This window comes from Ciconia boyciana, chromosome 11 (assembly GCF_034638445.1).
Source record: "Ciconia boyciana chromosome 11, ASM3463844v1, whole genome shotgun sequence".
In the NCBI taxonomy this organism is placed as follows: Eukaryota; Metazoa; Chordata; class Aves; order Ciconiiformes; family Ciconiidae; genus Ciconia; species Ciconia boyciana.
In genome coordinates this window covers 2,015,900-2,037,930 of record NC_132944.1, presented here as the reverse complement: position 1 = coordinate 2,037,930, position 22,031 = coordinate 2,015,900, and the positions used below count along the sequence as shown (strand labels likewise).

At 40.1% G+C, this 22,031-nt stretch overlaps 1 protein-coding gene across 1 annotated transcript; it reads right to left on the bottom strand.

The window, feature by feature from the left end:
- Positions 1-381: 381 nt before the first annotated feature.
- Positions 382-20,437, bottom strand: RAB43 (RAB43, member RAS oncogene family). Its single transcript, XM_072875533.1, has 3 exons — positions 20,115-20,437; positions 9,955-10,138; positions 382-9,041 (listed from the first exon to the last, which is right to left on the bottom strand). The coding sequence occupies exons 1-3, from the start codon at positions 20,334-20,336 to the stop codon at positions 8,788-8,790; spliced, it is 660 nt and encodes a 219-aa protein (XP_072731634.1). The 5' UTR covers positions 20,337-20,437; the 3' UTR covers positions 382-8,787.
- Positions 20,438-22,031: the final 1,594 nt, after the last annotated feature.

Genomic DNA, 22,031 nt, shown 5'->3' with positions numbered 1-22,031 from the left:
ATGTTCCCTTGGGAAGGTACAGTCGTAACTACATTGTTTACACTTAATTGTAAGCACTGAAAAAGTTATTTGCACTTCTCCAACCCTGACGACTTTGGTTTTCATTATTCATCTTCTGGCCAGTTATGCTGGAGAGCTTACTAATTTGAAACAATTTAACGTGCATGCATTTATGTAAGTGATGGGCAGTTGTAAGGATAAGAGGAAGAGAGTTAAGCACTGTTTGTTTAATAAAGAGTACATTAGATCATATCTTGTGTAAAAGTAGAAGACCGTACCGCACTGTAGAATAGGATACATAATTTCTTAAAACTTGATTTTGTTTCTCATCATAAACCACAGCAAGGTACGTGCACAAAATAACAACAAAAGATATTAATTGCCAAATGTTTACTTTAATTAAACCTTTTTAATGATACACAGTACAATGTATCCACTACTTTGCTAAAATTCACAACAAAAAGCAGGTTTCATATGTTTAAAAATATTTTTCATAATAAATTCATAAATAGATGAAGGAAAAGTATAAAAAATTACTGTAGTATGCAAGCTTGCTCCCTTGTCTCCTCGTATTCCAAATTATCTAGTCAGTATTGTGGTAAGAAAGTTTAAAAGCAAAGTAGTTACTGATGATTAGAAATGTACAGCCTGCATCCCTTGAAGAAACCCTGAAAAACAGCAACAGATTTGTCCTAGAAAATGCAGAATAATTTTAACACTGTTATCATCCAAACCCCTCAAATAATTTTGGAATGCAGTGAATGAATTCAATATGAATTAGAGATTTTTATTTTCTCCCCAACAGGTGTGTGAGCCAGACTCACTTGAATGTTATCTAGTCTCTGGAGTTGTGGGGTTTATATCTGTCAGGTATCAGTGAGTGCGGCACAAAAGAGGGAAAAGCTGTCTGACAGCACTGAGCATATCTGACTATCAAAAATCTTAGCACTTCTCCTTACAGACTTATAAAACAGAAATCTTTAAGAACTGTTACAAATAACAAAATACACCTTCTGTTCAGTATACGTCCGTCTCTATGTCTGGCAAGCAGGACAGTGTCTGGTCTCATCCGTTGCCTTCCCCTGGTTTTGAAATGGTATGCGTATGTAGCACCATTCCAACACTTAACTCTATCTGGTGAATCCCTTATATTACACCACCAAACTGTATTAGCAAAGTTGTTCTCCTCATCAATATTCTCACTCTCTTAAGAAAACGTATATAGCACTTTATTTTGTCAAGTACCAAACTACTTTTCACACTTAGAATAATCTATTTTAATACCATTTATAAAGGGAAAAAATGCTTACTTACGCATTGAAATAGGGAATGAACATTAAAAATACAAAATAATCAGGATGCTCTGCCTTTCACATTAATGTATTTTTTTTTCTGATAACTATTTCCCTTTCGTGCAAAACCAGTTCCATACAAGTTTTGTGCTTTTTTTGTAATGGTAACTAGATGCTTTTTAAGACATTGGTAGGCATCTGTCTGCAGCTTTATGAGCTTACTGTCTGAAAATTCAGCTCTTAACTCACTTTTTAAAGGTACCTTCAAATTGCCAAGACAAGTTTGCACGCCATGTTCAGAGGACAATCTTTCATACCCTTGTTTTCACATACAATAGTTTAGATACCCAAAATCACTCCTCACACCTTCATATTAGTCTATATTGCTCATAGAATTTATTGCAGAAAAAGTGGGTGTTGATAATCGCATGTTCTACAGCACAGTGCAGTGTAATAGGCTGTTACTTAGCGGTTACTGAAAAGAGGCTGGCTTTTGGAAGTATACAGATTGTGTTGGTCAGGTGCCTTAAAAAGACAATTTCTAAGGAAATATAGTCTTCCATTTAATGTTTTCCTCTGCTTTTATCTGGAGAAGATAATCTTTGTGTCATAAGGGTGTTTTGTATTGATTGAACAGTTAGAAATCATAACTGCTAGCTTGGCACAATTTTGGTCATACGTAAGGTACTTTAAGCTAAAATCTACAGAAACTTGGATCCTTTTAGCTAGCTATTACATCTGAATAGTGTGTACTTTAAGATGTCTGAGTGAGTTTATGGGGGAATTAAGGTTTAAACTCCTACAGAGTAGTCAATGATAAGGTGTAAGTTCTTATGAAAGCTTAAAATAGGTGACTACTGTTCGCAGTATTCTCACCTATTTATATCTTTTAATTTTAAAATTAAAATATATAAATGTAGCATTTTTTTAATGTTATGTTTATGACTAAAGGAAAAGAAAATAGTTCACTTGTTGTAATTTAGCTGTAAAAGCAAATTTTGAATGGGCTAGGTAAGCCTTAGACAGAAGTGGCTTAAACAGAAGCAGCTTTGTGAAGCTGCTATACCTACCTAATACCTTACCCTGACCTACGCTACCTACTTGGATGAATGATCGCAAAGCTGGACTTGATTGATTTCAGAGTACAGTGTATTATATACACACATTACAGATATTAAGTAACTGTCATAGGAGCAGGAGATCGATAGCTATACATGTGCAAAAACCTGTTGGTTATAGTCTATCTGGTGGCCCTTCAGGGCTTTGTGATAGGAAGATTAATCCTTAATCCTCAGTTTTCTGTTAAATTTGAGGTTGAAAGAAAGTAGAAATCAGTGTCAGCAGTTCAGTTGGATAATTAAATTGCAAATAACTCAACTGAAGTCTAAAATATCTTGCAAAAGAAACATGGAAAGTGACTTCTTTAATGATAAAGACAGCCTCAATAAGTTTTTATCAGGGTATGATCTTGGATCTTCTAAAGGTTTTTAAATGGTGTCTTGGGGGAAAGAGACATACTCTTTACCTCATAATGGAAGGAACAGGATCTAAATACAGCTTTAAGCCAATTTAACAGCTCTCCAAATGTTAAACTATGCTGTTACCATACACTTAACCAGTTTAGCAGTCCACTTCAGTACAGACAGCAGTCAAGTTTCTGTTGTACAAAAAGCCAACAGGAAAACCCGTAACTATTTGTGTAGTGCATTATTTTACCTTTGGGAAGGAAAGTATTTTCTTTGAACTGAGTAAGCATTGGTTAAACCTGACACATTTAATCGGACTAAACAGAAAATCTTCCCTGACTGTTACTCAGGCTTCACTTTTCTCATTCTTGTGAAGTTATTCTGTGCCCTTGTTTTCCACTGGCAGCTGACTCATATGGAAAAACAAGACAATTGTTGACACAGTCTGTCTTCAGTGACGCCTAAAGTTCTGAATGTAATACAGGTAACTGCCTTCATCAGTATTCAAGTAATAGAAATCCTTGTTTAAAAAGACACAGTGAAAAAAATCGTAACCCTTTGTGCTTCAAAGAATTATTTTTAAAGTGCATTTTAACATTTTTCAGTCATATTAAAAAAATGCTATCTAAGATCAGGATAGGATAGTATGGTGGCTATTTTTATCTAACCTCTGGCAACAATTCCATGGACAGCAAATATACATTTGGGTTGGTTTGTTTATTTTGATTTTGTAACCCTGCTCTTTTCCAAGTAAACTAAAATGAAATTATAAAAAAGATGCAGAGGGCTAAACTTGTGCTGGAAATCAGAACATCTAGTTGTGGAATAGTTTGGGGTTTTTTTCCAAAGTAAGCAGTGGGGATTGCAATTAAATGCTTCCATCTGAGATTTTTTGCTGCTTCAAATAGCTCTATAACCCAATTCAATAGAGTTAAAAGAAAATTAACATTACCTGGCCAGTAAAAGCTAAGATACCCAGGAGGCTGGTTCTCTAACTGAAATCTCAGCGGGATGATCAGCACCAAAAGGTACTACAAAAATAAAACTGAGACAGGATTTCACAAATATATGAATCTCTTCTTAGAGCATGGAAAAGAATTGTCAAATCTGAGAAAAGCCCAATTATAAAGTACTCTGCTCTGTGAGTCTGAAGTCACTATACTTCACACTACTGTAATAAAATGTAATTATTAATCTCCATTAACAATGTGGCATCTTTTATTGCCAAATTTGTAAATCTAGAATGCCTTTTAGTTGATGAAACAACCTAGTATTATTTGAGAACGGATAATTAAGTGGTTAGGGTGATTAGCCTAAACTTTGGGATTCATTTCCTTTCAATTCCACCAAGAACTACACATGTCCTTGGATCTGTTGCTCTTTAATTGCCTCATTTCTTGTACCACAAGGGTGGGAATACAAGCTCTGTGGTCATCATCAGCTCGTAGGGCAAAGCGAGTCATGTGAGAACTGCCTCCTCACAAAAGAGTACGCACTCGCTGCAATTTCCTTGGGTTTTCCCTGTTTATTGGTTGCACGCTCTGCCCCTAACCTGGTTTGTTTCTGTGAAGTCTCCACAGAGAATGACTGACGGGTTAAACTGAGCACACTCCAAGGTTGCAACATACCAAACAGAGAGTAACTTCATTTTCAGTTTCACAAAGCATGTATTGTTCTCACTTCATTTTCCTCCAGCACACTGTTTACCCAAAATAATGCAATAGGGTAAACTTCAGAGTCTGTTAATATATAAATGTTTTGGAAGAAGGAGAGGTAAAAATAAACAGTTTCTATTAATGAAATAACATATAAATTTGTCTTGATGTAAAGAGACTCTTGTTATAACATTGAGTAAAACAATCCCATGAAGAGAAACTAATGATGTTATTACCTCCCAGTTCCTTCTGGATTGGCATGAGATGGCAAAAGACATTCAAGTGGTCAGCTGGCTGGGACTATGAGATTAAATATCAGAGGTGTAAATCTTAGTGGGACAATATATACTGGGGCAAATCAAGGAAAGGCTTTAATGTTATTTAAGGGTGCTACTGTGTGAGTGTATACATACTGTAATTTACTACTGCAGTAACGCATGTATATATTGCACGTGATGATCAAAATATGATCTTCTTTAAAGGCAAAGAAAAAACTGAGCAAGAGCTCCACTTTTCATGAAGTTCTTAAATCTATGTGGTATTAGCTGGGCTTCATTTAGTTTTGTAGTTTTCTCCCCCAAACGTGACCTGCTTTCCAGTATAGTGAGAGTGATAAAATCATTAGGACTCTTCCTCTGTTCTTAAGTATTTTCATTTTTAAAAAATTTTGTTTTGCAAGGCAAATGTTAGCAGGTTTCTGGGCTGACATTTATTTGGTATTATATTTCCATAAATATTTGTACAAGTTCCATCCATGATGATGGACTGGATGAGTAACTGGAGATAAAATTAGCTCAAATCAAAATCAATACAAAGGATAACAATGCCCATGCTCCTGGGAACCACATTCTGCTGATGATTTCATTTCAGTATTTGCCTCTGCATTCCACTCCTAAGTGTTACAAGGCAGGGATCAATGTCCCCTTCTGTATTTTTGTAATATTTTGCACACTTTGGGTACTGCCAAAAATAAATGATAAATACTAATGCAAATACATGGTCAGCCAAGGAGATCTGCTTAAAAGCAATTACTGCACCATAGTCTTGTTAATGTTCAACTGCCAGTAAACAGGTTTCTTGGCAAATGTTTATGCTGTGAACTCTGATCGTGCACTACTGAATTATTCACTCGATATACATCAGTGCACATTTGTAACCTAAGATTTGAAACTGAGGTTTTTACCCGTAAATCTCAGGTTTATTGCTACTCACTCTCTTTACCCAGGTATCCTTTTGGTTTCAATAGGATTAATGGAATTAAACCAACAGGACTGTCTTCCTAATAGTTGGATTACATCGCTATGTGTGTGAATTACAGATTTAATAAAAGTCTTCAGAAGGGGAGTGAAAAGCTCTAAGTTACATTTACTCTTTAATTTATTTCTGGTCAAGAAGGTATCAGCCTAGTGAGTACTGTGCTATTACTAATAGACAAGTAAGGGTTTGGTAATTGAAATAGCCTTTTACTACTGACAGGCCAAGCACTGTCATTCATATCTGCTACTAACCTCAAAAAATAAACCAGGTCTTCAGTCTATTTCTTTGTTCCCTTTTGTTCACTTAGATAGGGCATGCAAACTTGTATTACACTTGTTACAACATAGAAGAGCCAAGAGTTAGAAGACAAAGCTGACTTAAAGCCATAGTCTTAGTTTTCTCCAGCAAAATGAAAACTAATCTGAATTGGTGCCTTCATTTGAAAACACAGCGAACAAATCGCTGATGCTGCATTTCATGTTTTCTGACTGAAACAGACTAACCTGCAGACAGAGTGTCAACCTTCAGGACTAGCTTAAGAGATACATGGGGGCAAATTGTAAGGAAAGCATAGTGCTTGGTCTAATTCTACTTGTTTATTAAACAAACCTCAAAACTAAGGAAATGGATCAATAATTCTTCAGTTCTCCATCTATTGTAAAAACACAATCGTTCACTGACTGCATTGGATGCAGGATTTATGTTCATTTTGCACCTTGCTCCAGCTTTTAAGATGAGTTACTGTGTAAACTACTGATTTAAATCTGAGTAGTAGCAATACTGTTCTTAAATGCGTGTGAATTTTTATCAGGATGGCTTAAATAATTTGGCACTAATCCTGTAAATAGTGGGAGGCTGAGCTTATCTGAGGGTCCCCGTTCAAGCATGCAGAACTGCAGGACTGTGACCTACAGTTGTAAATTATAATATGTCATGACATAAAGTCAAATGCTTGCTAGTATTCTGTATCTTAAGGACCATCTAACCAGGAGGAAAAGCAGTCATCAGGACTGAGTTTTGGCTTGGACTGTCTTCATTGCTTCTCCCGAGAGTGGAATACAGGGTTTGCTAATCGCTAACAAATCCAGAGTTCAGACAATTCTCATTTTCAGTGTCTAGCTACTGCTGGACACTTACTGCCTGTTATCTTTGGATGTAGGAGAGCTGGGAATGTCCTGGAGAACTATCCAAAAATACTACTGAGTACTGCAGCTCAACCTGCCCTTCCATATAAAACATCAGAATTGTGAAAACTATACTAATTGAAAAATTTAAGGCCCTTTCACTCTTACTACTATAAAACTTGAAAACTAACCCCTTAGATTAGAAGCAAACAGGCTACAAAGCATATGTAACTCCTCAATTATCTACCTCATAGTTTAAAAAAACAGAAAGACCAGAGAATGGTTTAATATTTTCTGTAGGAAGATGAATAGTATTGAAGTTCGGATCAATTAGCCCTTTCTTATATCTTCCTGATTTTCATGATACTGGATATGTTGAATGGCTAAAAACTGGTGTAGCCCTAGTAGCAAACCAATCCAGGTCCTTTTTGATCAAGATTTTCAAAAGGGACAAGTGACACTTTAAGTGGGTGCTTTCTGAAAATGAGCCTCCTTTTTGCAAAAAGGAGGATTGCTCCAGGATTGCAAAAATCACTTGTCACCTCTGAACACCTTTGCTTTAACTGCAGAGTTAAAAATAATCCTGCTTCTGCTCCCTTTGCAAATCCATTTTTGTAAGGTAGTTGAGAGTGTAAATCCAGAGAGGACTGCTGCCATCAGTACTTCAACTGCATCTACAACATATAATACACAGCTGAATCTGAACGACAACTATATGTAGTTGAATTATGAAATCTATTTTACTTAACAATGTAGACTTTTGATCAACAGTGAAAGATTTTCCTGCTGAGTGTTTTCAGGAAATGAAAAGCAATTGTTAACTTGTAATAGGGAGAGTGAAGCAGTTGAGTACAGTTGGGAGGGAATCACTTGAAAAGACGCTGGTTTCTTACAACCAAGAAGTGCAATGCATGCAGTTTTCAGCTATTCTGAGGTCTTCTTTCCTGTTATATGCGCAGATTGTATTTAAAGAGATAGTTTAAAAAAAAAAACCAAAACAAAAACCAAATCCACTTATGCCACTTAAGCAATAAACACTCTGGTAACGTAATGTCAAATGTATGACCAGAATTAACCCTGTATATGACCATTAGGCACATGGCAGGACATCATGGCTACCAGTCTGTTCAAGGTTTCTCCAGTTCCTGTTTCCAGTGGTGCAGGTCTTGAGTTATGGAATGAAATTAAGAGACCTGAGGGCAAAAACTCAATGATATCCCCTTGGAAAAGGGAGCTAGCACTGTGCAAACAATAACAAATGAAATGCATCTACCCTCTCCTCAAGGCTCTATTTAAAATAACTACACTGGTCCAATCCTGCTTGACAGCAAATGATGTGATATCACTCAGGCTGACTTTGCTTTTTGTTAAAATGATAACTTAAAAAAAGTATAACTCAACCTGAGAGAAGGCTTCCCCACCTGGGCCTGTTCCAATACTAACTAGCAATCCATATGCCCTAGGACAGGTGACTGCTATTTGGTCCTGTAATCAAAACGTTGGGTATTCTGACACTTGAAATAATACCTTTATCAAAGACACTGTCACTTTCTGGTCATTGGTGGAGTGCTGAGGATTTAAAGAGACACTGTCAAGGTTGCCTATTCCAAAAGCGACCTCCTTTGCCAATAGTCCCATGCTAAATGCTTCAGAACTTTGGGTGTGCATCCGTCTCTTCCCCAACCGTCTGTCTCCCCACTCCACATCACCAGTTCAAAGTTGTTTCCTCCACTTTTGTAACTTGTATGAAGGTTACAGAAATTAAAATGGTGGGGACAAATGTTGAGTAAGTTTTTCAGAGGGCTTGACTTTTAGGACTACCTCTCAAGAGTCCCTTTTTAAAAACAAGACACCAAAGCAAACAGGATTGTGTCTAACTTCTACAAAATTGCTGGTTTCACAGGAGGAGGAGAATATGGCTACCGTGCTACTCAGCATTAGGGTGAAGCACCATCTAAATTCCAGTAAAGTTAGGGATATCACCTAGCTCGTATCAGCAACCACATCCCCAACCTTCCACAACGTCTTTGCTGTCAAGCTTGATGCTGTCAGTATTCTTCTCACTGAACATAGGGCCTCCATGCCTCATCATGAGCTCTGTAGCCATCTTCACAAAAGCCTCCTCCACATTGCTGGAGTCTTTCGCAGAGGTCTCTATGGCACAGATGATATTATCATAGTGTTCAGCCAGACTGTGAGCTTCTTCCAGCTGAACCTCTCGAAGGTCACTTAGGTCAGACTTGTTTCCTGGAAGAAAAAGAAACAACAGAGTAATTTATAATGACTATTTATGTCAGAGTAAGCAGGAGGTTCTCAGGTTGCCCAGAGAAGCTGCAGAATTTCCATTCTTGGAGATTTTCAAAATTTGACTGAAAAGGCCCTGACCAACCTGACGTTAGCCTCGCTTTGAGCAGGAAGTTGGACTAGATAATCTCCTAAGCCCTTTCCAACCCGTATTTCTATATGACTTGTATAGAGAACAGAATAAGTCGGTAACTGAATAGTGGTGGCTGTAGACCTTCACAGAAGAAAAATGGGCTAGAAATGAAAGCTAAAACCATTTTGTGAAAACAACAGCAGTCTGCTCGTTCCAAGGGAAATCTAGAATACTACTCGCATTGTATTAGCGGGTCTACAGGCCCCGAGAACCACGTCTGAGTCAGAAACATTGGGACTGGGAAGCAGAACTTCTAGCAGAGAACTGACAAACCCTGATTGCCCCAAAGTCCTTCTGAAATACCCTGTCTGCTGAAGTATGTGGGTGTTCCAGTTCACCAAAGCATGTCGGCTTGATATGATGGAGCTTCTTTGGGCCCTGAAACCTTATGGTCCTTATCATCAGAACACCTCCATAGCAGCTGTGCCTCAGAACCTGGAAATCTTGGGTACCCAGTTCTCCGTTAAGCAAAGGATTCAAAACTGGCTTCTGATACAAAGCTGGCTACTTCTTAACAGAAGTTAATCAAAGCAAAACATTTCTGTTTTGATGAATCAGCACTTTCTAATAAAAAAAAAAATACTGGGAAAATTTCCCATCAGATCTATTACATACATCTTAACTTCAACCAAAAATAAAACTTTTAACTATCTTAAACAAGTATTGCAACTAATTACATTGTACAGTAACCTGTAGCACTTGGTATTAATATTTTTAACTCACCAATCAGTAACTGTACTATGTTGGAACCGGCATACTTTCTCACATCCTCGATCCAGCGAGGAATGGACAGGAAAGAGCCTCTCTTGCTGATATCATAGGCTAGGATTGCTCCATTGGCGCTGCGGTAATAACTCTGTGTGATAGTTCGGAATCTCTCCTGGCCAGCCGTGTCCCAGATCTGCAACTAAATAAAACAAAGCATACAGTGAGACACTGGCTAGCAAGCTTTCCTGAATCAAAAGAAAGGACTCGATTCAATAGCCTTGTTATAAATCTCCCTTATACGTAATACATTCTGGCATCACGCTTTTCTAGTTCTTTGTTCATGATTTAAGGATAATAACATACACTGGAGAACCTTTTTGCCCTTGGCTGCTCAGAGTTTATATCTATATCAACTGAGACACTCTGGGTTCCTGCAGGTGAGCTCTGATGGATCGTTCTGTGGCAGATTATGAAATTATCACTGTTGTGTGTCCAGCCCTACCCCTTTGTCACCTTCTCTAGCGGAGTTAGCAAAACAGGATGTTAGCCCACAGCCAAGCCACTCCAGTTCATCATCAGGTGCGTCACCGAAACTACAAGTGGGTTTTTGCTAGCGTATTGTCTGAGGTACTGACATGGTTTTGCCAGTTCTGCTACAGAGGCAGTAACAACTGGAGTAGGATGTGGCAGTATCATCAGAGAGCACTGAAGCTGTTTTATAAGGAAATATGAGACAATTAAAAGAATACACATAGAATACATAAAACGTATAAAAGAATGTATAAAAGAAATGCCAGCTATTCTAGGTTTCAATAAAGTCAGTCAAAGATCTAGTCAGTCTAGTCACCTGTCCTTTTTTAGGTGGTAGAACAGACATTACACCTGGGCAGGAAGAAGGCATGCTTAGCTTACATGCTTTTGCCTAAATCCAGCAGTATAAGAACTATGAGTTTAGTATCAGGGTTTAAGTTCCCAGTACTAGATGTTCCAGAGGAAGAAGCCAAATAACTCAGAGTGGACAAACACAATATCCTGCCCATAGGGAAAATTTATTTTTAAATCCTCTTGTTTTATAGGTTGTCTAATGTCCTGGAACGTGATGGTTTATATTTCAGGAGCTTTTAACTAAAGTAACTGTGGATGTTCTCATTCTCCACATAAATCTCTAATCCTTTTTGAATCTTTCAAAGCTCTTGGCTTCAATATATAGTAGCAATGAAACCAAAGATTTTCCTTTTATAAATTCTGTATTTTCTGTCCTTCTGTTGCTTCTCTATCCCCAAATGATAAATGAGAGAGCACTGCTTGTCTTTTTGTGTCACTCCTTATATTCTGCATCTCCTTTTAACTGAGACACGGCATAAGCAAATACTCCTCGTTTTTTTAATCTCCCCATATTGTGGACCTGTTATTTATTAGTTGCCCTCTCTCTGAACCTCTTTCTTTTAAAGAGCTGACAACAACTTAACATAATGCACCAGTGATGTTTTATATCAAATAACATGGAATCATTTTTCCATTTATTTCTTTTCCACATTAGTATTTTGTTTGTATCTTCTGACTCTGCTGCATGTTTGAGCAGAAACTTTCACTTTGGAAAAGCCTGTACTGATCAGATCACTCTCCTGTGCTAACCAAGCATTTAGATCCCAAATGACACATGTACAGCTTAAAAGGAATCAATCCAATAGAAATGTACTTCTCGGTCCTGGTAAGAGTTTTCTCAGAGAAGGGGAAGGGACTGTAATAGGCTCAGAAAACCACAAAGCAATGATTATTAATGGAACGGATAATGATTTAGAGCAATCAACAGACAAATGCTAGAGACAAGGAAGTTCATGGCAGGTTTATGTATGATGTTCTCTGTACTCAAGTCTCCCACTAGACCATTGTGTCTTTTACGTAGTTTTACTTCTCGATATATGATTAGGTCAAGTGCACAACAAGGCTAATGATGATTACCCAACTCTTGGGAGAGGTCCGAGAGATTCTGTGCAGAAGAATTATAAACTCTTTAAATTTAAAAAAAAAAAAAAATTGTTTTAGCTTACACTTTTCACATAGTATAAAGTGATTTACCTGCAGAGTGACTGAGCAAGCCAGTCTTGGGCCTTGTGCTGTATACTGGATTTTGAAAACCTCTGTGTAAGTACTTTCCATAGAATCACAGAGGCTAGGACAGATTTGGGGAGGTGAGAAAGCCAACTGCCTGGTCAAAGTGGGGTCAAAACTTAATTCTTCCAGGAAGAATTGCTCCATGATTTTCCCAGGGACCAAAATGAGTCTGACCAGCTTGTAGTTCCCAGGATTTCTTGCCCTTTCTGAATGAGTATGATATTTGCCTTTCTCTGGTCCTCCCCAATTTCCACAGCCTTTCAGTAGTGATAGAGCAACCTCAAAATGTCATCAGCAAGATCTCACAGCACCCCTACACATTTTTTACTCAAGCAGTTATGTCTGTGTGTTCACAGGACTGAACGTACAAAGTTGCTGAAGCCCTGAGTATCCTGCTGGGAACAGCACAGACCACAGGTTTGACCTTCTCAGGAGCTCAAACAGCATTCTTCCTCCCAGCCCATGCCCTCCAGGTAGGCTCTTTCCCTCAGGCATTTGACGTTTGTGCTCCCCTACTTGTCACTCCTCTTTTGTGCAACGGCTCTGAATCATTTAGCTTTTTACATGATCTTCAGTTTGTTGTGGTTTTGCTTTCATTGCTGAGACTACAGTATGTATTAGACCCATAAGCAGATACTTTCTTTGCAAACATATATACCAACTGACACACCTGGTTGTCACTGTTCCCATCACTTCTGCTGGCAGAAGGAGCCAGGTGAGTGCTCACTCTTTGTTTCAGGGAAAGTCAGTCAAATAAGGGCATAGTTTAATGACTTGCTTAAGCCAAACTAAGACCATACTGTCATCAAAGAATTGCCATCCCAGCTGCATATCCTTGCCCTCTCCCTGCCTTGAAACTAGCACCTGTTAATCTGATTCACTATATAGCTTAATTTGCTGATGTAACTGAAAAATAGGGGTTTTCCTTTTGTTTGAAGGGTTGACACTAATTACGCAGCCACGTGGTACTGAAAGCATGCAGACTGCGTAGGGAGGAAGGTGAAAGGATCCTTTAGAGCAAAGGCAAAGTTGTCTTGAACCAATCATGAATATGCCCCTTCAGTTTAACTTGTTGCTGAAGGTGGGTGTGAACCAATCCAATAACCTCACCTGAAGCTGAGTAAGGAGTCCTTGTTCAGTCTCCTCTGGCAGACCTATGCAGAGATGGGAGCTTCAGCTAGTAGAAATCAGTCTGCCTTGCAGCATACTCAGTGTGTAAAGGTACTTTTTGGGGGGCTAAGAACAACTCAGTCCTTACAATCTGCCTGTCACATTGTTTGAAGTTTTAACAACGGTCTTATTTTAAATCACTTACAACACACACTACAGACACACAGAATATGCAAGTATAATGAACCAGATTACCTAATTTACAGCAAGATGTATTCCTAAAGGCAAAATATAGCTGATTTGCTTGACAGCATCTTTAGAAAACTCTAAGAAAAATATTTCTGTATAGCATGAATCAATCTGATATGATTAAAAAAATAGTTTAAGTCATGAAAAAAATACCGGTTCTGATCCTAAGTAAACACTGTTTTCTCCAGTAGGTGTACAGAGATACATTTCAGACAATTTTATTGAAAAATAAACATGACAACTATATAAAAATACCAATCATAACTATAATTTAAAATCATCATTTTATAGTAAAAATTTTATATAGTCTCGCTGTTAAACTATACTTACATGTATGTAACTTGACAAGAAATAACAATTGCAAATTATTCGGAAAAAAAATTAGTCCTAGTATTTCTCATTTAAAAGCCCCTCAATGTAAGTTAGACATTAAAATCAAAATACTAAATGAGCTGTACTAGCCACAGGTTACAAAAAAAGGTACGATCATGTATTCTTTTGTATTGTATAAGCATATCCCATGTGCAGTATATGACACAAAGTTCTTAATTATTTATTTCCTCAATTTGCAAATAATGTGATGGAAGCCATGTCTGTCACTTAGTAACCTTTTTAAGCAATTCCTGATTTTGTAATTACTTTGGCAACAATTTTGGTGTAAGAAAGACAGAGAGAAGTTGGGATTGCTGGAGAACTGTGTTAAATTCATCTGAGGATACGAAGAAAAAATACCTATGAAATAAGAGATTGGTAGCAGGCCTTTAGGGGGACCATCTCTAGTAACAAATGAGCACAGGATAAAGAACAGAGAATAATACCCACTGTTCAGAAGGAATATGACAGAATACCCTAAGTGAACAAAGACAAGGAGCCACCTTTCTTGTGCTAATTGTTTCCACTATTGAATGCCCATTTACTTACAAAAGCTGGTTATTTTGATCTGCTTTTAGCTTTGAATTTTTTGGACAGCAGAGCCCTTAGCACTAGCTGGTACTGAATAGCAAAGCACTAAACCAACTATTAACTCCTGTAAGATTTTTCATTACTCCATATTACTGTAGAATTGGAGCTTTCCATAAGTACATTAGACAAAGTCTTGAACATCTTTTCATATTTGCTTTTTCATCTTTTCCTGTTGGGAGGGAGCATATGTCATTCACCCCTTGCAAGGATGTAGGCTGGGGTCTGACTGGCTGGGGAGCAGCTGTGCTGAGCCCTGGAGCCAGCAGTGTGTTCTGGCAGCATCCTGAGCTGTATTGACAGGAATGAAGCCAGTAGATCAAGGGAGGTAATTATTCCCCTTTATCTGGCACTTACTAGATTCCAACTAAAATACAGTGCCCAGTTTTGGGCCCCCTGTACAAGAAAGACATTGAAGAACTGGAGCAAGTTCAGTGGAGAGGCATCAAGATGTTCAGGTAATCGGAGTACATATGGTGTGAGAAGAGCCTGAGGGAAACAGGCTTATTCAGCATGGGAGAGGGATTTGAGATGTAAGGAGGAAAACAGAAGGTGGTAGAATTTACAGTGAGTCTCTGGAAGATCATTCTGGGATGTCTGATTAGGCTTAAAGAAAGCAGAGTTTCAACTACAGAAATAGACAGTGTTGAAAATGGTGAGTGACAGGTTGACCAAAGAGCATGGTAAACGAGTATTATCAAATGGTTTGATGTGGATTCCTCTTGCATTGATAAACATATTGTTTATCAAAGGTTAATGCTTAACAAATGGCCTCAAGGCACGTTAAATAATTTCTCCCTCCCTTACTTCCTGCATGATTTATTAAGTACTTTGCTGATTCTTCTAAAGAATCATGGGAGTTCAGGTTTACTTTTGCTCATGAAGCAGCATTAATGATAACTAAGTACATCCTATAGCTGATGCCTTCCTTTACAAAGATAGAAATGTCACTTTTGTGCTATTAATTCTTCAAAATACAGCAACTTCCATAAAATTTCCGGGTAGTGAAATGGTGGATGCAAAGACTGTGCTAAATGATTCTTAACCAACTGACTGCATCTAAATCCTGTCATCTCAAATGGCAAAAAATAATATACATTTCGGTACACTGGCAAATCACAACACTTGCTCCTAAAAATACTTACTGAAACAATCTTGCAACTTAATCTATACAGTTTTTGCTAAAAGCAACAAAACTAACATCTGTATGGCAATGTATTTCAATTTAAAGTGATATTCATACACAGAACAGTTAGGATAAACTGCTCCATTCAATTGTTTCCCTACAAAATTTTCAGAGAGTGAGGAATCTCTGTTTGCTGGGAATGCAGCATTCCTGTTTGCTCTAGCGTTATGAGCGTCAAAGTAGTTGACAGAAAAGAGAGCTACACTTTCCTCTGGATATCAAAGAATATTGCTTCCATGTAATAACCAATAGCTTCACTTGTATTTAATAACATTGCTAAACAAATACAACAGTCAGGAGACAAGACAGTTAACAAGTTGTAATTTTATATTACTTGCAATTTGGCCAGATAATGACACATTACATTTTGAGCCATTCTGAAAGGAATATAGTTACAGCCATGAGGCCTGAATAAAAGCCAAGAATCTTGATATCATATGGGCTGAAAAAGCTTGTAAATTAAAAAGTGCAATGATACATAAAGAAGTATTTGTTATAAAAGGAATGTGTTGGTTGTCAAATGTTCTTCTCTCCTGCTGCTTTCTGAAAGACATAGTAAGAGAGAGAAAAACTATGGCATAAAGGAAAAAATACTCAGTATATGTAAAGCACTATGAAATGACAGCATAAAGTAGACATTAAAGATACCCAATTAATTTATCAGTTCACAGGAGGAAATTCATCAAAAGAAAAGCAATTTTGTTATTACTAACTACGATTCATGGACTTGGACTTAGGAATGTCCTTGCCTATCATTATGTAAAATCTTAGTTCCACCGTTTTATTAATATCTTTTCTTACAGTGACATAACAGTTACAAAACATTTTTGTTCTGTTTGCCAGACTGTTTCTATGACTCAAAGAACAAGTAATTATTTTATCAACAGGACTTTAATCACTATGCATTAAGTCAACAACCACAACTTTTAGGAACTACAGTCTGTACCCTAGGATTTAGCCAGCTAAGAAGGATGTATTTTATAGAGAGTGGTATGCCACAATTTCAACCCTTTAAACAGCATATACTAGAGCATTTGTTTTTTTAAATGAAGATAGACTGCAGACATTTCATAAAACTGAGGGGGGGAAATTCTGGATATATGCTGGTCAGAATTTGCCTTTGTGATAAAAATCAAGGTGGCATCACAGGTAGCTTTGACTTTGCAGTTCTGTGCCATGCAGCCTGCCTTTTAGACCCAACGCCTCCAAGAGCCCATGGCTCACAACAGCCTGTCCCAGAGGCAACTGGCTTGTATAATCCCACTGGACAATATCTCAAATTGCAGTTGGAGATCCTGAAGAAAGAACAAGCAGAGAAACAGAAGACTGGATGGCACAGACAAGCTTACGTATTCTTCCTCTCTGGAAGTGGTGAATCTCTGCAAATCAAGGTTAGCACATATTGGGGAAGCTTACGATACCAGCACTTTACTGTTTTATTTCTAAAGAGAAAGCTTCAGTTATCAGGACTGCCCATGAATAGCTCCTTTCTCAAGCACTAATGTCTCTTTATACATGAAGTTTAGTCAGCTTCAGTAGCTGATGAAGCAGTAGTGTATGAAATATTGTTTGAGACACTTGAAAGGATACAGCTTTAAGATGCAAGGAAAACCATGAGTTAAAAAAAAAAAGTTATTTGCAGAACCCTAACCTTTAGTACCTGAACATGCTTCTTTTCCCTTAGCCAACAAAAATGCATCAAAAGGAAGCGAGACTTAAAATCCTTGGGCTCCAAATGTTTCAGAAACAGTATGTAACTGTAATGACAACATTTGAAGTTTTAAACAGAAAGGGACACTAACACAATTAACCTTAAAATGTTTGTTTCAATCTCAAAATAAGTGCCTGATTCATACTCACTCAGTTGCATTGTTATACTATCCTCAGCCTGACAAAAAACGAAGCTTAGGCCACTGGGGATGCGGAGCAAGTACTGTTCAAAAGCTCCTTGGGACTTTTTTTGTACACGCTGTTGTTCTGAAGGAACTTCTAAAGATGAGCTTATAAAACATTATAAAAATGGGAATTTTCTTATTCCTGCACCATTTGCTAAAAAAAAAAAAAAAAGCCTTTGCATTCCTTATTAAGATATTGTCTTGAGTAGCATAAACCCATAATTAAATTGGAGTAGCACAGAAAATCACCTGGCATGCTTTTGTAAGGATCTTTTTGTAAGGTCAAACAAACTTTATTTTAAACATGTCCTAAACATCTCTTGATTTGAGGCATCCCAATCAACGATTTATCTGAAACTCTTTTAAACAAGTTTGTCTCACGTAACTGAGACAGAAACAATGAGAAGCACAGTGCATCTCCCGCAGAGCACATGTACAGGCTTGTTTACTAACGGGTCAGATAGCTAAAGTGCTCCTCCTAGAATCACTATAACCGACCACCAAAACTAAATTTGTAAAATGTGCAAGATACAGACACCTGATAGTAAGAATTTATTTACCTACTTTATAAGGGAGCTCACAAAAGTATAATAAAATGCCTCCTTGTTTTCCATTTCCTATAACATGCTGAAGAAACCTACCCAGATTAGATGGACTGCTCTGAAATCTCAATCCAACTGCACAGGCCTGACTGGAATTTAAACTTCACATACAACCCCCCCCTTAACAGACTAAACAAAAAAACTCCAAGCAAATGTTTTCATATTCTAGCTGTGTCCCTGACTCAGCAGCTAACAAAAATGTCTGTAAGGTAAATCAGCAACAATGTTGGATTAATTTGCCTCAAATAATGCTTGAAATATCCTTCTTCAATCTGTGCATCCCTGATTTTTTCCTCAGTGGAAGTACAGAACAATCCAAAGCAAAAGTATCAAGAGACTTACATTTCCTTACTTGCTTTTTGTAAAATACTTAGAAATAATCCACAGGTTTTGTTACAGACTGACTACTAATACAGGAATATTCAGGTGTAAGTACTGACAATACGGAAAAGCACACCTATGAAGTTTGGGTTATCTTCTGGGCTAGTCCCCTCCTACTCCTGAAGTCTGTGGCTGAGACCCCTGGCACCAGGAACAGACACATTTGTCACTTTCTATGTGCCTGGCATTTAAATGGAGCCAGGTTTCAATCTTAAAGGAGAAGTCCCACTTCTAACAGCTCACTTGCTAGAAAGCACAGAAGAGGTACTAACAGCACAAACAGAAAATCTGAGTCTCCTTTTCAACTGCTAACCACAGCTATACATGACAGGAAAAGCTATAATACCACCAGGGAAGTAAACACCTGTGCTAGGCGTGGAACTTCCAATCCCCCTCCTTTCCTAGAAAAATGTGAGCCTTCATTTCTTCCATTTTCTGCAACTTTCTCTGCTCAATACTCTGCTCACCAAAGTTAATTTATAAGAAGAAGACAATAGAGGACTTTAACACCTACTTTGGTAAACACAGACCAAAACTGAGCTGCAATTACCATACTTCTGCGTCACCTTTCAACTCAAAAGCTTTACAGTTTCATGATCTTTCCCAGGCAGCGACCGCAATAAGTTCTTTTTAGTTCCACTGGGGATAAGTAAGGATAGTTGTACGACTCCGTTCCGGAGGGGGCTGATGAGGGGATTTACTCCAGCAGCCCCCACAAACTGCAGGTGCTTTAAGCCTTTTTTCCGGCTGTTCGATCATGTTTCTGTGCTCAGAGGCCAAGTCTGTTGTAGGGAATTTCTGCCACTGAGAGTCTGAGAATAATTCCACCAGGTGAATGTCCTCTCCTCTTTCTAACCCTAACAACAAGCTGATTTTCTCCAGCATAAGAAAAACAGAGGTCAGATTTAGGATTGATTTGTTCTGGTTTGAGAAGAACTATAAAAGTTGCACTTTCTGAGACACCCTGTAAACAGTGTCTTAAGATAACTGTTAAATATGCCTAATTTAACAACCGCTCCCCCAGCCTCTCTTAACCTGCCAGTTCCACATCCCTTTCTGGCAACATGACAGTCCAGCTGAGGTTCCTTCTGGCTTGTAAATAAACCATCGCCAGAAGCCTGCCTGAAAAGCGGGGTGCTGCAGCTACAGTGCCGCGGAGGCAGAGCGTGTCTTGAGCTGCGGGTTTGCAGCGGGGCTTTTACCAGCGTTCATGTGGCGTTAACGAGGAGCCGGCCCGCCTTGCGGCTACACAGCTGATCCTGCCGTAGCAAAACAAGTTAATCGGTGCGCTCGCTCCCTCGTCGCCCGTAGGAGCCGTCTGGGAGGGCGGCACCGGCGCCGAGCTCCCGTCCTCGGAGCACGGCAGCAGCGCGCAGACAGCTCGGCAGCGGGACGGGGGCACGGGCACGGGCAGCGGGCGCTGCCCTGAGGCGGGGCACCCGGGACGGGCGGCACCGCTCGCCGCCAGCCGCCGTCTCGCCACCTCCTCCTCCGGCAGTCGGGCCGGGGCCGGGCGGCCCCGCCGGCATCTCGGCGGCTGTGCCGGCCCGGAGCTCCGCGGCGCCGGGGAGGCGGGCCGGGGGGGGGGTGAGGCACGGCTCCCCGACCGCTCCGCCAGCCCCGGAACCGGAGCGGCGGGGTGCCGGGCCGCTCCCTCAGGGCCGCCGCTCCGCTCACCTTCACCCGCTTGCCCTGGATCTCCAGGCTCTTCATGGTGAAGTCCACGCCGATGGTGCTGCCCTGGCGCTCGGCGAAGGCCCCGGTTTTGAAGCGCTGCACGAGGCAGGTCTTGCCCACGCTGGCGTCCCCGATGAGCACCAGCTTGAAGAGGAAGTCGTAGCTCTCCTCCGGGTCGGGGCCGGGCCCCGCCGCCGCCCCCGGCGCTGCCGGGCCGGGCATGGCGCTGCCGCCCTCCGGCCTTCCGCCCGCCGCCGAGGGGAGCCGGGCTCTGCGCAGCGCCCGCTGCCCCCCGCCGCGCCGGGCCTAGCGCTGGGCCCGCCTCTCGCCCGCCCCCGCTCTCTCTCCGCCCCGGCCGTGGAAGCCGCCTCCCGGGCATGCCCGCCCGCAGCCGGGCCGGTCGGCGGGAGGGTCGAGCGAAGGTTGGGCTACGGCCTGAGGTGCCGCGCCCGCCTCGCCGGCTGCCCGGGCCGAGTCGTGGGGGGGCACCCGGCTCCCTGCGGCCTCCCGCCGCCCCCCGGGACCGCCGTAGGCCGCGGGGTCGCCGGCAGGTCCCCCGGTGGGCCGGTGCCGGCGGGGCCTGCTCGGGTCGCGGTCCGACATAAACCATCGTGTGTGGGCAAACGAGTGCGTTAGCTGTCGTGAGTGGCACCGGTGAGCCGTTAATCGCTCCCGCTGCCCCAGTCCCGTGCGGAGGACCTACACATGCGAGTATTTGTCCTCATTCTTGCTGGAGTGACCTTTTGGTGGTGTATTCCTTCAGAGAGATCTTACAGTCACCGACACACAGAAATAAACAGGTGCAATTACACCATTAAGTCATCCAGGAAGTGCAGCTCATTTGCCTTCTTGGCTTCTCATTTTTAGGGCTGAGCTGGGGTGTGGTTTGTTTCCAGAGTCACAGTCCAAGGCTCAGGGCTACAGTTTTTCACCCTTGAAATGTGCTGCACTGCTCAGACACGTCTTTAAAACTGTTAGCATCATGCTATGTGTCTTACATACGCATGTGTATATGTGTGATTATATATTGCATCACGAACTGGTTAGGTGTATTGAGATAAGTGTATCTCAGCAATCTGGAATTATTTGTGTTTTAACTGCTACCTGGGTTATCTACAAAACAAACTGCTCTTTAATAGCTACTGTTGTTTAGATTATGTGGTGAGTCAAGATGCTAATAAAAATCAGCTTTACTGATAAAATGCTTTGACGCAGCACATTTTGTTAGTCTGTTCTTTGTAACAAAGATTTGCTGAATTCCATCCTCATAGTTTCAAATTACAAAATTGTGAAATGAAACTGTTTACTGGCAGAGAGTGAGAGTTGAATTTTCTCATAGGTAGTTGTGCAGGAAGAGAACAACCTGATTTATGACTGAGCCAGCAGAGACCAGCCAGGCCAGCTTGTCTTGAATTGCTCTGAATCAATGGATTTTTGGGTGGCTTCATGATTATTCCTTTTCAGGTCTCCATATATATTTTTGGTGATCAATGGTAACCTTCCATCAAGAGCAGAGGTAAAAGTACTCTGTCAGGCTGGAACAAAGGCTTTCTGTTCCTGGTAGCCTGCAACTGTGAATTAAGCAGGCCATTGAGTTCTGGGATATTGATCAACCAGGACAGAAAAAGTGTTAAAGAGGAAATAAGACATCACTGTGCATATGCTCTCATGTTAATTAGCACTTTTTATGTTTTCAGGGTTTGAGCAAAGCACTTCAGGGAATTTAGATTAGTTAGGAAGAAACATTGCTAGAGATGTCAGTCTTTAATATTTAGAATTAATTGTATGACCTCATTTTAGTGGAAAAATAAAGGTACTACTTCCATGAAGATAATTATAAATCAGGTATTCCATTATCCTTGCTATAGATCATTACAAACTTTTTTGTATTAACTGTCATTGTTGCTGCTTGTCATC